The following is a 14,863-nucleotide window of genomic DNA, read 5'->3' as shown; positions in this document are numbered from 1 at the left end:
AATTCTCTTCTATATACACAAACAAAAAAATGAAATAGGCCCAGTGCCATAATTGAGCCAACAATTTAGAGGGGGCGAAACATGACGTAACGTGCAATAGTTTATAAAGAGTTGCGAGCGAGCAAAAATTTTGTCATAGATTTGACATAATATTCAGAAAATAATATCATTCCCGAAAATGAAAACTTCCTGAAATTTCCTGGATTCCAGGGGCCGATTGCACGAAATGGTCTTTGCAAGGACCGTCTTTCGTGTCGCCCATTTTTTATGATGCGCCATGTGAAACGCATTTCAAATAAACTATCTAACAGCATATTTTATTCGTACGTTAAAATAAACAAAATATTTGTTTATAAAATGATGTGATATCTCATGAAATGGTATAAAATGTGATTTAAAAGCAAGCTAACAAATTTTATATTTTTATCATAAATTTCAAAAACATCCCGCTTATAGCGCATCATAAAAGATGGGCGACACGAAAGACGGTCCTTGGAAAGACCCTCTCGTGCAATCGGCCCCAGGAAGAGCTGAAATGAGCGCGCCTAACAATGGGGAATCCCCCGAAATGTTCTTGCTTGAATTCGTTATTTATTTATGGAAAGTATTGTTTTATCAAAAACACTTGTTAAACTAGCTATCATAGAGATTTCGTGTGACTTTTTATTCATTTTTTTATTTATTTTGTATTTTTCTACTGTTAAGTATGTTTACTTTTAGTACCCTTTATTGTGTATATTTGATAAACAACACAGAAATCTTGAGTTTAGACTATACATCTTGTCGCGGTGCGGAGTGTGGTATCGTTTATTCTGGGACTGGGACTGTCTGAAGTCAAGACCTTAAAAATGGTGTTCACTGACAATATTACAACCATTCTAGGTGTTACAGTGTTTGTTATACTAGTTATACGTTTATACATTAGGATAACTCAGAGATTCGCCCCGGTTGAAAATTGTACTATGGAGGGAAGGACAATCATTGTCACCGGAGGAAGCAACGGTTAGTGAACTCGATGGTCGCCTTGAGTTTCGGTCGAGTTGCTAGTTGTAATTATACCAGTGCCCGGTTGCACTCCAACCACGGGCCGGCTGACCTTAACCCAGGGAGCTCCCGCCCGCTGCGTGGGCGGGAGCCCAGGAGCTTACCGTGTATTTGACCATAGTCACCGGACTAGGGTGATTTATGGTCTAAATATTTCTCCAAATGAATTGTGAAAACAGAAAGTATACAATTACCACGATTATATGGATGAAGGTCTAACGAGTGGCAGTTTCCTGACATCTGGGCACAGACGGGAACGTCAAAAAAACGAAAAGTTCTCTCCTTCTATCTACCCCCGTTTCGATCGGCCATTTTTGTTAAAAATCGTAACAAAATTGCCGATCGAGACTGGGGTAGAGGAGAGAACTTTTCGTTTTTTTGAGGTTCCAGTCTGTGCCCAGATGTCAGGAAACTGCCACTCGTTAGACCTTCATCCATATAATCGTGGTAATTGTATACTTTCTGTTTTCACAATTCATTTGGAGAAATATTTAGACCATAAATCACCCTAGTCCGGTGACTATGGTCAAATACACGGTAAGCTCCTGGGCTTCCGCCCGCTGTGTCTTTCTTTCTATCCTTGGTTTTGAAGGCAAAACTGTTTTTGCTCTTTGAAAAAAAAAATATTTGCTTTTATTTATATATTTCTCTTTAGCTTTTATTAATTAGATTTATTATTTTTAAGTAGACTAACTTATTTACAATTATATCAGTTATCACCCATGGGCTCATATCATCTCGCGTGCGAAGGAATATCATTCATAATAACGCGACACACACGACACATCCATATACTACTGGGCTTTCGCCCACATAAAACATCACACATAATTAGGGATTTCACATTCTGCTATGACACTTACCCAATCATTTAGATCCTTCCGTGACTTCTCCTTGAAGTTTCTTCTAAACAATATGTATATTTTCTTGATCTTTAGTGAAGATTTCACGGAGATAAAATTTGGTCAGCGCCGATATCAATTTTCGTCTAAAGAGGGCGCGCGATTTATATTCATATCAAAGACACGACAAGGGAAAGACTAGGCACCTACACTATTTTACACGCAAATTGACGCAGGTCATTACGCAAAGTCCGTGAAGTGTCCAATCTTTTCATTGTAAAGACTGGTATACCGTATTATTGATGTTCGTTAAAGCCTGTCCTGCTGGTTTCGTTCCAGGCACGTATATTTTTTTCAATTTTTCTTTATTAGTCATCGTTTTAAATTAATTGCAGAAAAGTGTTATCATCGCCAATAATAATCTTGAATTATGTTTTTGAAGGTATTTCATTTATTGGTGCCCATAATTAGTAAATTAATCATAAGAATTGTGCATTCAAAGAATTTAGACACAGTTATAAAATTACCGAGGAGCTGAATCAAGGTTGTGAAATTTATTAGGGCCACCAACGGGCCTCCTTGTATTTCCATAGAAGAGACAAGCGAAGTTACTTTCCAGGCCGAGGTAAGCGAAATTTGCTCTTTTTGACCGATTATTATATTAAAATTACATTTTTAATTTTTTAATGTATTGCTACTTACCGGAAAGAGCCCCGGTGAGTAGCGAGAAGGAGTTTCGGCAAATATTACTTCAGCAATGAAGCGATGTTTGCCGACTACTTCAAAATCAAGGGTCAAACACGGTTCGGTGTACGAGGTTAGTATATACTAACCTCGTACTAATGTGAGTGCAATTGAATTATATCTACCTCGAGCGAAGTTCGTGGAGGCTCCACTTCACTACCGCTACACTACGCTCCACCTACCCGAACTTCGAGACCGTGAACTCGATCTGATATTCCAAGTGACAAAGGTGGGATTTTATGGGGGGAAAATATAAAATTCATGCAACATCATGATCTTTAAAAACAAAACTAATATTCTTACTTTACACAAAGTTTCACTTCTATTCCTAGACCAAAAGCTTCAGTCTCTGTATTTTGGTTGTTCCGCTGAACTACGTTGGCTCACTCACCAATACATAGACTGAAGAGCTTGGAGGCCCGTACGTACAGACAACGTATTAGCAGTAACGTTAGATCTAACATTCGGCGGAAACCCGATTTTCCGATCGTTTTTTTGTTCATAAAATGTCACATTATGAAAAAGAAATCACATCCATATTTACGAAAAAATGTTTAAAATTCAGAAATATCGTACCTTAGACCGCAGTTACCGCTAATTCCTTTCAAATGATGATCGAAACATCGGCATCTTCGATCCTTTCGTTGGTCAACGTAAGTTGCCATCTTTGATGACGTCATCATCCTTACAGACGTATTTACCAGTCGCTATATATCACGATTTGTGCCACTGCTTTGCGCTTGTAGATGTGCGTGCGTTCGGAACTTGTCGCTCGCATTGATTGGCCAGGATATCGAAAATTTAATCGGATAGCCTTGATAAAAGCACAACTCGTTGATGGCTGCCATTTTTTCCTCTCCGGCAGAAAATTAGAAAAATAAGGAATAATCCGAGGAATAACTCATCGGTAACGTATATTTTCGATATTTTATAGAACTTACATAGTATCAAAAGAAAGATTAGAGTCTAGATAACAAAAATAGTGGGCCTTCGCGTTCAAGATAATATAATGTCATTTAGAATCTAAAAGAAATTGAAATCTGGACAAAACCCGTCCTCCGAATTGCCGACCAGATTACACATGCAGGCTCGCACTAACACACTACCGTCGGTGAATGGGGATTATAGTAAAATGTCAGAAATTGTTGAATAAATCCCCAGAAACGACGGTTATTCCTGTCTATTCTATTCCATGCTTCTATCAGTCTCAAAATTGGTGATTTAGAGCCAACATGAAGTTCCTCACACGTATAAATAATTCGCTGCCGATTTCAAAACATCGCATGCGGATGCGATATGAAATCCTACTTGGAAGCCAAAAAGGACTTCAGGAGAGTCCTGAGCTGAGACAATCTGAAGCCTCCAACAGACTCAAAGTGCAAGGAAAGATAGAGTCGGCAAATGACATGAACAGCTCCTTGTTCTACAGCCTGGTAAAGTCAAACAAAGCAGGCAAACCCTCAACAGTGGACCTCCCATTCTCCTCCAAAACTCCATCAAACTGGCACATCTTCCAGCATCATTGAAGGAAGCAGTGATTATCCCACTGCACAAAGGAGGGAGCAAACCGGTCAGCGAACCCTCTAGCTACAGAGGCATCTCCCTGACCCCAACTCTGTCAAAACTCTTGGAAATTGCCCTAAAACCTAAGATTGAGGACTCTTTGGTTGAAGTCAACACACCTGACAAACTTCACTTTGGATTCCAAGCCTCAAAGTCCTGTATTCTCGCTTCAATAACCCTTGAGATGCTTATTGAGCTGAATACATCTCGGAAGAAGCCAACATATCTTGCCCTCTTGGATGCTGCTAAAGCTTTTGATTGTGTCTGGCACCCTGGCCTCTTTCAAAAGCTAGCTGACACTCCTATACCGCTCGAAGCTCAGTCTACATTGGTGGAAACGTACAACGGTGCATCCAGCAGAGTATTATGGAAAGGGGATGCCAGCTGCTCCTTTCCTCTTCAGAAGGGTGTGAGACAAGGAGGAATCCTCTCCCCTCTTCTCTACAACATCTTTATTGATGGCTTGATAAAGTTGCTAAGAGACGAAGATCTTGGATGTCACTGCCAAAACCTGTATGCTGGGGTAATTGTTCTAGCTGATGATGTGGCCCTCATAGCTTCCTCAGCCAAAGTACTTCAATGCATGCTGAATCTTACCCATACCTATGCAACCACATGGAAGTACAAGATCAACCCATCAAAAAGTGCAATCCTCGCCTTTAATGGGCAAGACCACCTCAAGCACACTTGGTACCTGAATGAAGAGGAAGTTCAAGAAGTCAGTCAGCATCCCCTTCTTGGTGTCACCAAGTCTTCAACTTCTCAAGATCCTGCGCCGAACATCATTGCCAAGGGATATAACTCCATATTTGCTCTGCTAGGTGGTTCGGCTTCAAGAAACAACTTCTGGCCTCCAACCATTGCCAAGTTATGGACCACCTACTGCATTCCTAGGATGCTATATGGCATTGTTGCCATTAGAGTTACCAAGAGGTCCAGGGATAAGCTAGACTCAGCGCAGGCCCTTCTCTTAAAAAAGTTCCTAGGGCTCCCAGAAGCATAATCCTTACCAAAATTATCCCTCTCTCTATGCAGATCGACCTTAACACCTTGATGACTCTCGGGCAACTGGTTACTCTACCAAGCGATAGGTTTGAGCACAGGATACTTCTAAATGCTCTCTCTGCCGATGTCCCTTTCATCTCCTCCTGGAAGCAGCTAATCGCCAAATACAGCTTGCCTGCCATCCTGTCTGGCACCCTGAGCATCAACTACCTCACCTAGAAAAGACTGTGCCGCCAGGCCATCTTCAAGAAGCACAATGCTGGCCTAGTTGATGCCATTCAGGAGAAGCACACTCTTGCCTTCTGGAAGCAATGTCCAAGCCCTAGCAGTCTGTTCCCCCCTGCACTACCTTCATACCTCCGTATTGCTGCAAGACTTTGCTCCCAACTTCTGACAAGCACCTACCTAACACAACAAAGACTGAAGACCATAGGCAAGTCTCCCAGTGCCACTTTGCTCAACGGAGGAAGAAAGCTCCACCAATTCCTTGCTTCCTGCCCAACCCTCAAACCCCAACGGTCTGTTCTCATTCAACATGTCTTATCTCTAAGCCTCCCTGCTTCAGTTAGCCAAGCTTTCACCTCTGCTCATCCCCTCACCCTTGCCACTAATATGTTATTACCCTCCTCGCACCTATATGTCACTCTTGCTGCCAATGTTATGACCCACTGCCTCAGATACATTCTTATAATTCATCATATTCGCTTAGAGAAATTACTTCAACACAACAACCAACCTGCGGATAGCCGCTGATCCTCGAATACGGGGGGAAGAACAACAAAGAAGTTAGCTCTAAATCACCAATTTTGAGACTGATAGAAGCATGGAAAAGAAGTGAAACTTTGTGTAAAGTAAAAATGTTAGTTTTAATTGTTTTTAAAGATTGTGATGTTGCATGAATTTTATATTTTCCCCCCATAAAATCCCACCTTTGTCACTTGGAATATCAGATCGAGTTCACGGTCTCGAAGTTCGGGTAGGTGGACGGTAGTGTAGCGGTAGTGAAGTGGAGTGGAGCCTGCACAAACTTCGCCCGAGGTAATTTACATCATGTTGAAATGCACTCACACGTATTGCGAGGTTAGTATCATACTAACCTCGCACCATGAACCGCGTTTGGTAGTGGATTTCTAACTAGTGGGTCGCGCGTGCTGCGATTCCACTTCCACAACACACGACTTCTATGGCTTGATTTTCCTGTGTGCGGCAGCATGTAATGAACCCTTGGCTTGACGAGAGTGGTTGAAATGTTGTTAGTTACTTGAACTCAAAAGAACTTAAGTTCACGTTAAGCCTAGATCTAGATCTAAATTATAATGTTACTAGATCTAATCTAGAAAGACCTACAGTTCTGGATCCTATTTTGTTTGTTAAAAAGGCTAGTTAACATGGTTAATGTTGTTTTTACTCTTGTTTTTTTATGTAATCTTTTGTTTCTCGTTTCTATTTTTTTCTTTTCATTTTTTCTTTTGTTTTCTCTTGTTTGTCTTTTATATTTTCTTCCCTTTTCTTTTCATTTCTTTATTTCTGTTCCATCATCATTAATTAACATTAGAAACTACCGTACTTAGATCTACTCTGGAGTCAAATGCATGGCCATGGCCATACAGAAACATGAGGTTAAAACTGTCCAAGCACAAAGATCAAGAGTCTTGGGCATACTTGTGTCATGACTATTATTACATGCCAGTTGCCGTTGAGGGCACGTTCAATATTTTTCAAATGTCGTGTGTGAAAATTGCGATGGCATGCATGACCACTCTGTGCAGTGGCGCAGTGCCATAGTATAAGGACTACAGGAGTGTGGGGGCATGGTAGTGATTGTTTTTGTTTCATTGATACCCAAATCGTGTTTTTAATAAATTATGGTGATATGCATTTATACTGTACTGTAGAGACCACTTCTCATGCTCCTAGTACCAATGCGGTCAAAACATAACGGTATTGACCTCATAGGCGACAACAATAGCCATGATAGCGAATATATGGGGTGGTGCATCTTTTAAAAGTCGGCACTCATGGCTCTAGACATTAATCGTGTTAAGGCCCTGTCACATGGTTCCATGCATGCCTTGCGGGTAAGTTTTAGGCACCACTTGGAATTGTTTCAACACTTCTGATGTGAAAATATTCATCATTTTCTAGCTTTTCTATCAAAAGTTATGGCCCTTCCAGATTTTGCTGTTATTCAAATATTCCACCCATCTTCTCTCATATAAGTTTGTCTCATTCTTATTATTTATTATATTTTGGAACAGGTATAGGAAAGGCAACTGTCAAACTCCTTGCTGCAAAGAGAGCAAGAGTTATCATTGCTTGCCGGAATGTTGAGAAAGGGGCTGCAACTCGGGATGAAATCATTGCTGCTACCGGTTACGCAAACATATCTGTGAAGAAGCTTGATCTCTCCTCGCTCCAATCTATACGCAACTTTGTGAATGAGTTCAAGCAAGAGGAACACAGACTGGATGTCCTAATCAATAATGCTGGAATACTTGGTAAGTTTACTTCCTTCCCTTTCAGAGGGGGGGGGGGGTGTTTCACAAAGATTAAAAATAAAAATAAATCACACTTATTTCCTCCATTGTCTGTGGTTTTGGTCAGATCATGCTCCTTGCATGCTCTCTAATGTATATAATCATTTATTGTCTCGCCTGCATAGCAGAGCGAGACTATAGGCGCCGCTTTTCCGACGGCGACGGCGGCGGCGGCGTCAACATCAAATCTTAACCTAAGGTTAAGTTTTTGAAATGACATCATAACTTAGAAAGTATATGGACCTAGTTCATGAAACTTGGACATAAGGTTAATCAAGTATTACTGAACATCCTGCCTGAGTTTCAGGTCACATGACCAAGGTCAAAGGTCATTTAGGGTCAATGAACTTAGACCATGTTGGGAGAATTTTTTTCAAAATCTTAACCGAAGGTTAAGTTTTTGAAATGACATCATAACTTAGAAAGTATATGGACCTAGTTCATGAAACTTGGGCATAAGGTTAATCAAGTATTAGTGAACATCCTGCTCGAGTTTCAGGTCACATGACCAAGGTCAAAGGTCATTTAGGGTCAATGAACTTTGGTCAAGTTGGGGATATTTGTTGAATTACTATCATAACTTTGAAAATTTATGGATCTAGTTCATGAAACTTGGACATAAGGTTAATCAAGTATTAGTGAACATCCTGCCTGAGTTTCAGGTCACATGACCAAGGTCAAAGGTCATTTAGGGTCAATGAACTTTGGCCAAGTTGGGGGTATTTGTTGAATTACCATCATAACTTTGAAAATTTATGGATCTAGTTCATGAAACTTGGACATTAGTTCAATCAAGTACTACTGAATATCCTGTGCAAGTTTCAGGTCACATGACCATGGTCAATGGTCATTTAAGGTCAATGAACTTTGGCCGTGTTGGGGGTATTTGTTAAATTACCATCCTAACTCTGAAAGTTCATGGATTTAGTTCATAAAAATTGGACATAAGAGTAATCAAGTATCACTGAACATCCTGTACGAGCTTCAGGTCACATGACCATGGTCAAAGGTCATTAAAGGTCAATAAACTTCGGCCATGTTGGGGGTATTTTTTGAATTACCATCCTAACTATGAAAGTTTATGGATCTAGTTCATAAAACTTGGGATACAAGAGTAATCAAGTATCACTGAACATCCCCTGTGAGTTTCAGGTCACAAAACAAAGGTCAGTTAAGGTCAATAAACTTAGGCCATGTTGGGGTAATTGTTGAATTGCCATCAAAGTTTATGGATAGAGTGAATGAAATGTGGACATGGGTGTAGTTGACAAGTCTTAAGTCACCGTACAAATGTCATTTATGGTCAATGAATGTGGTATTATGTCATTATATGAATGGTGTTTTTGTGAATGATTATTTTATAGTAGTTTTCAAAGTTAGCACTGCTGCTATATTAAATCGCGTAATGCAGGCGAGACTGCCAGAGGCGTTCCACTTGTATTATATTTAGATCATGCTTTAATATCATCACTTTTTTTCATGAATTGAAGTCATACTTAAATATGTGTGAAACACCAATGCTTAGTCAGTTAGCATGCCTTTTGGATAGGATCATATATGCTCTCAACATTCGTGGGTTTGAGTCCCACTCATGCCGAAAGACACGTAGCAAAAAATTTATGCTCGCATTGAATTGAAGTGTGCCTCAAGCAGAACTTAGAAAACACACTGTCCCTCAGAAAGGATGCATATGGTTATATGTTGATCCTGTGTATAAAACAGCCGATGCATGTTAAAACCAATACACTGTTGATCAAAGAATAGGTTGTCCATTTGATAAATTGCACCTGCCAGTACTGTCCAAATCTCTAGAAATCTTCAGAAGGTCAAGTCATCTTCAAGTTCAGTTGCCCTAATAATCAATACTATGGATATGGGCATGACAAGATACCCTGATATATCATGACAACAGTAACAGATTTTTTACTTTGCACGATATGTTTTAAAATGATGTAAGTCTTTGTAAATTGCATGTTTTTTTTTTCAAATTCCTTGGTTGACGAGTTACTCCAATTCTTATGGAATGTAACTATATTTTTATAATTTTGTTTTTTACTGCATAAACTTTGATGCAGGGCTCGAAATTGGTGGCGGTCCGGGGGCAATTGACCGCCTAAAGCTCCGTCGGGCACCCTAAAAGTCGGGTAATAGTGCCCGGGCTGACCACCAGAAAAAATAAATGACTGTATCGTATTCACTGTTAAACACCAACTTCAAAGAGCTCCGAATAAATTTAATCCCATCCGGCCTTCCCCTCGATACACAGTGTACATGTGCGTCTGATTGGCCAGCGCTCCACTGATGGGAGTTGCTTTCAAGCGCGCGTGTGACCATTATCAGAAAAGGTCATGACTTGAGAGAAAACAAAATCAACCCCTCCCCATCTGTGTGCGTGTGTGGGTGTGTGAGAGAGAGAGAGAGGGGGAGGGAGGAGGAGAAATATATGGGGTTGGAATCATTGAATGCGGGAACCCTTTCATGTTTCAAAACAAAGCAAAGCAATCTGTATTACCCCCTCCCCTATTCACAGGCACACCAATTTTCCCCAGAGGCCTAAAAATAACATTCCAACACGTACCCTTCGCCTATTCATTCCATGTCTCGACTAGTCTCCAAATATAGACCCAGTTATAGGTTCAAATTATCAAAAAAATTAATTTGGAACTTAGCAATTTTTATTTTTTTAATTGAATAATATTTTGCAATCCCTTTTTTTTTAAATACAGTGTGTAGCATCGTGGGCAGTGCAACAAGCTTGGGTATGGCACGTAGGCAAGGGATGAATTTTTCCCCCCAAAAAAGTGTCTTTGTCACAAGAATAAGGCGTGAATGAATTGTTTACTGTGAATTGGAGACAGAAAAGACGTAATTGGACTTTGGACTGAGCTGTGAACAATGATCTGGACTGATTCATTCATATGCGGGGGTGTATAAAAGCATTGATTTCGGGAATTTTTTTAAATTGAAACAATAAACTGAAAGTTATTTCATGTAATTTCTTTTGACATAGTCAAACAAAATCAAAGGGGAATTCATACTTTCATTTGTGAGAAACAGACCCTTGATGTTTAATGCAGTGAGGTCCAGTTGTATAAGTGTGGCATTGAGAGTTGTAGATTTTCTGCATTTTTTGGTCACTAATAATTAGGTCAACTTTTGCTATTTTAGAAGACGTGATTCCCGACGAACAATCGAATCATTCGATTGTTTTTTCAGGAAATAATCGAATGGTAAAAATGACATTCGTCCCAGGCCTAAACGACATGATCACTTGTTTATGTTTTGCCTCATCCAAGCCACTTGTGGTTTTGTTCCCACTCTTTCTGTAATGTATACTTCTGGGGCCCATTTCATAAAAAGTTGCTATAATTTCTTTCGCAGCCAGAGGCTAAATTGTGGAATCTTTTACAAATCAAAAATATAAACATTACATAAACATCGTAAATAATTATATAATTACACAATGCAAAATTAAAATACTAATATGATATCCAAAAACAAACTATGAGTACATGCAGGATATCATGCATTAAAAGAAAACAAACACAGAGACTCAGAGTTTACCTTACAGAGAGGGACAGGGACAGAGAGAGACAGTTACACACAGATAGAGAGAGAAACATGGACAGAGAGAAAGAGAAACATGGACAGAGGGGGAAGAGGGGGGGGGGGGGGGAGGAGCAAGGAAGGGGGGGGGGCTGAAAGTGAAGCCTTAAGTTTATATCAAGTTAGTACATTTAGTATTGGGGGTAAAAAAAAGGAAAAAATAGTTTACACATGTGACAGACCAAATCATGACAACAAGTCTTGGTTTGATAGTACATATTTTATTACACTTTATGGAGTGAGTGCACTTCAACATTTCCACGGCAACAACTGTTAACTTGGTGTGATGTTTTGACAATAAATTTATCATAACCATGATCAAATGTGAATTGAATGATGTTCTTTCCAATTTCAGTTTTGGTGAAGTTGTATTCATTTTATTATGCATGGTTTCCCTCAGTGTTGGTGAGGGTGTTCTTTTTTTTCAGGAAATGTCATTGACACTTGTTCATTTTAAAACGTCAACGTACCTCTAACTTTAAGTCTAAAAATGAACAAGTCTCAAGTAAACAAAGGTGTGAAAAGGATCATGAGTAATTCTTTTTTAGCTCCTTTGAAACAAAGGCTTGAGTTTGTCCTTTTTAATCCACAGAAAGGTTCCACCAGTAATGTAGTGGTTCGCAGCAAACTTACACATACAGAGTTGATACTTTACAATTTGTCATGATACAATATTTTCAATATGCATGTGATGACCACCTAAACTGCCATTTGACCACCTAAAGTTCAGTCCAGGGTGCCCGGCTGACTTCCAAAAATTAAAGTTAATCGAGAGGCCTGTGATGATAAAAAAATCCGACACATCTAACTAGTGAAGCCTTCTTGAAATCAGGCTGGGCTTCCCCTTTGAATACTTTCTGAGTTGAAATTAAAATAACAAAAACCTACCTTGAAACAAGGTACATGAATAGGTAGTGAGAATAATTAATCAGAAATATTTTTTGTTTCATATTTAAAGCAGCAATGGTAACATCCTGTGGATAAGAACGGTATATTTACCCAGGGTAGCCACTTCAGTTTTGAAAACTGTTCTCTCAGCTGGCCCTGCTATTATTGATTGAGTTGAGCACTTAATATTTTGTTCAGTATCTCATTTTGATATCTTTACAGCTCCCGCAAGAAAGACTATAACAGAAGATGGATTGGAATTGACGTATGCCACAAATCACTTTGGACCTTTTCTTCTCACAAACCTACTCCTTAGTAAGCCATGATTTGTGTTTCATAAAGCTGTTGTAAGTTACAAATGGCCTTTGACCCATTCATGTGCAGATTTTGTTCTCTCTTAGATAGTATTACTGATTTTCCTAGAACCCTCATTTAGAATGTGAAAAACAATAAACTTTGCATTCAAAAGTTAAAGGACAAGTCCTCCCCTACAAGAAGTCGATTTGAATATAAAGTGAAAAATCCAACAAGCAAAGCACTAAATTGGATGTTGAATAAGTAAGTTGTGACATTTCAAAGTTTCACTTTTTTTTCATAAAGCAGTTATATGCACAACTCAGTGATATGCAAATGAGAGAGTCAATGATGTCACTCACTATTTTTTTTTTATTATGAAATATGAAAGATTTTAATTTTCTCCACATTGTCATGTTTGATTCCTCCCAGAACATGTGGAATAATCATTGTTTTAACATTGGTGTGGTTTAATCAAGAGGGTCCTAATTGTCAAATCTGTAAAAATTGTAATGTTGTAAAATAAAAAAAATAAAAAATGAAAATAGTGACTGAGTGACATTATCGACTCTCTCATATCCATATCCCTGAGTTGGGCAAATAACTGTTTTGTGAAAAATAAACGAAATTTAAAATGTCATAATTTTCTTATTTTGCATCCGATTTTGATGAAATTTTCAGCATTAATTATGCTTGTCTGATTTTTTCTTTTTTTTCAAATCAACTTTTTGTTGGGGTGGACTTGATCTTTAACAACAAGAATTTTAGTCTGTGAAATTTGTAATTCAACTTTTGTCGTATAGGGATCAAATTGATTGAGAATCTGATAGTACTGGGCGATATTTAAATATTTTCCAAATTATGCGATGATGAAAGATTTTGAATATTCATTAATGAGTTTATCAATATGTTGATATATCGCGTAAACATATGTCTAAAAGATTGTTGATTATGAAAAGTTAATCATTATACAGTGCGTATGAAAAAAAAGTTTACACCTAGAGAAAATCCTGTAAAATTATACATTTGTAATATCCTGAATATTTTTCCACATTTTAACATTGGTACAGATCCATTTAAGCAAATGACGATATAACTGTCGAAAAATATTTCCGCTTGAGTGAGCACCACTTTTGAAAAGTTAGTGAAAAATGATTTGTGCAGAAATTTTAAATAGTTATGCGAATAAAAGTAGATCTTAATCATGAAGAAAACGTGGAATTTAGCTAGTAAAATTGATTTGAAGATATCTTTTACCTTTTTTAACTTGTTTCCATTCCCAAAACACTTCAAAGAGTGCATTGCACCCCACCCCACTCCCCCACACACTGAGGCCATCGTGATGATATTTGCTTTACACTGAGCTGTGATTTACATGAAATGGTTTAGGCTTGATTTTCATTTTGTTAATCACTGTCAAGCTTTGGAAAAGTGTGGAGAAACAACTATTAAATGAAAAATGAAATGTTAACCCACTTCAAATGATAAATATTTAGTGAAAAAATGCTGGAGATGTCTGATATAAACCTTTGTTTAGATTCAGTTATGTCCTGAGATCCAGCTGGTACAAAAAGGGTAAAGGTTGTGCTTACTAAGTGTTGAAATTTCAATTTGGGTGGCAAAATTTTTACAAAATGCTTTAATGTATCCGCTTTATTTCAATTGACTAAAATTGCAAGGGAAATGTACAGTATGAGAAATATTTTGCAGGTTGAGTTTGATTTCGCCGTTTCCCCTTGACACAGTGTGAAAACGAGCATTTCTGCGCAAACAGATTTCTGCGAGCTTTACAAAAATGAACAGTTCTCACTCAAGTGTAATATTCTTTCAAAACTTTTACTTTTATTAGATAGATGAGACGCTAACCCAAGATTACATGTGAAAAAATTACCCACATGTTGTATATCTTTTAATTCCCAGGGCTTTTTCAAAGTGTAAACCTTTTTTTGATACGCACTGTATATTGACAACAAATGCTACTCGGTATTGCTTTAAACCAACTCAGAATTTGTAAGTTGGTACCCAAATGCCCGCATTTCATGGATGAGCACCAATGAAAGCCTTACTTGCATTACCCCCTTCTCTGCTCTCACAGAATTGCAGCTCATGATGAATATTCAGGTTCTAGGACAACTACCCCCTGGACAATCACCCCCCGGACAACTACCCCCCGAACAATTACCCCCCGAGGACAATTACCCCCGGACAATTACCCCCCCCCCGGACAATTCCCCCCCGGACAACTACCCCCCAGGACAACTACCCCCCCCCCGGACAACTACCCCCCGGACAACTACCCCCGGACAACTACTTCCCGGACAACTACCCCCTGGTCAACTA

The 14,863-nt window shown here is 38.8% G+C and overlaps 1 protein-coding gene across 1 annotated transcript in view; it reads left to right on the top strand.

Moving 5' to 3' along the window:
* The first annotated feature begins 778 nt into the window (after positions 1-778).
* The window catches only part of LOC129273282 (retinol dehydrogenase 14-like), a 31,656-nt gene continuing 17,571 nt past the window's right edge, over positions 779-14,863 (top strand). The window contains exons 1-3 of the mRNA XM_064107444.1: positions 779-1,002; positions 7,457-7,696; positions 12,452-12,544. Coding sequence (XP_063963514.1) covers positions 849-1,002; positions 7,457-7,696; positions 12,452-12,544 — 487 coding nt within the window. The 5' untranslated portion in view covers positions 779-848. The remainder of the gene's footprint in view (positions 1,003-7,456; positions 7,697-12,451; positions 12,545-14,863) is intronic.

Source organism: Lytechinus pictus, chromosome 12 (genome assembly GCF_037042905.1).
Source record: "Lytechinus pictus isolate F3 Inbred chromosome 12, Lp3.0, whole genome shotgun sequence".
In the NCBI taxonomy this organism is placed as follows: domain Eukaryota; kingdom Metazoa; phylum Echinodermata; class Echinoidea; order Temnopleuroida; family Toxopneustidae; genus Lytechinus; species Lytechinus pictus.
The sequence above is the reverse complement of the archived record's forward strand: the minus strand, read 5'-3'. Positions and strand labels throughout refer to the sequence as shown.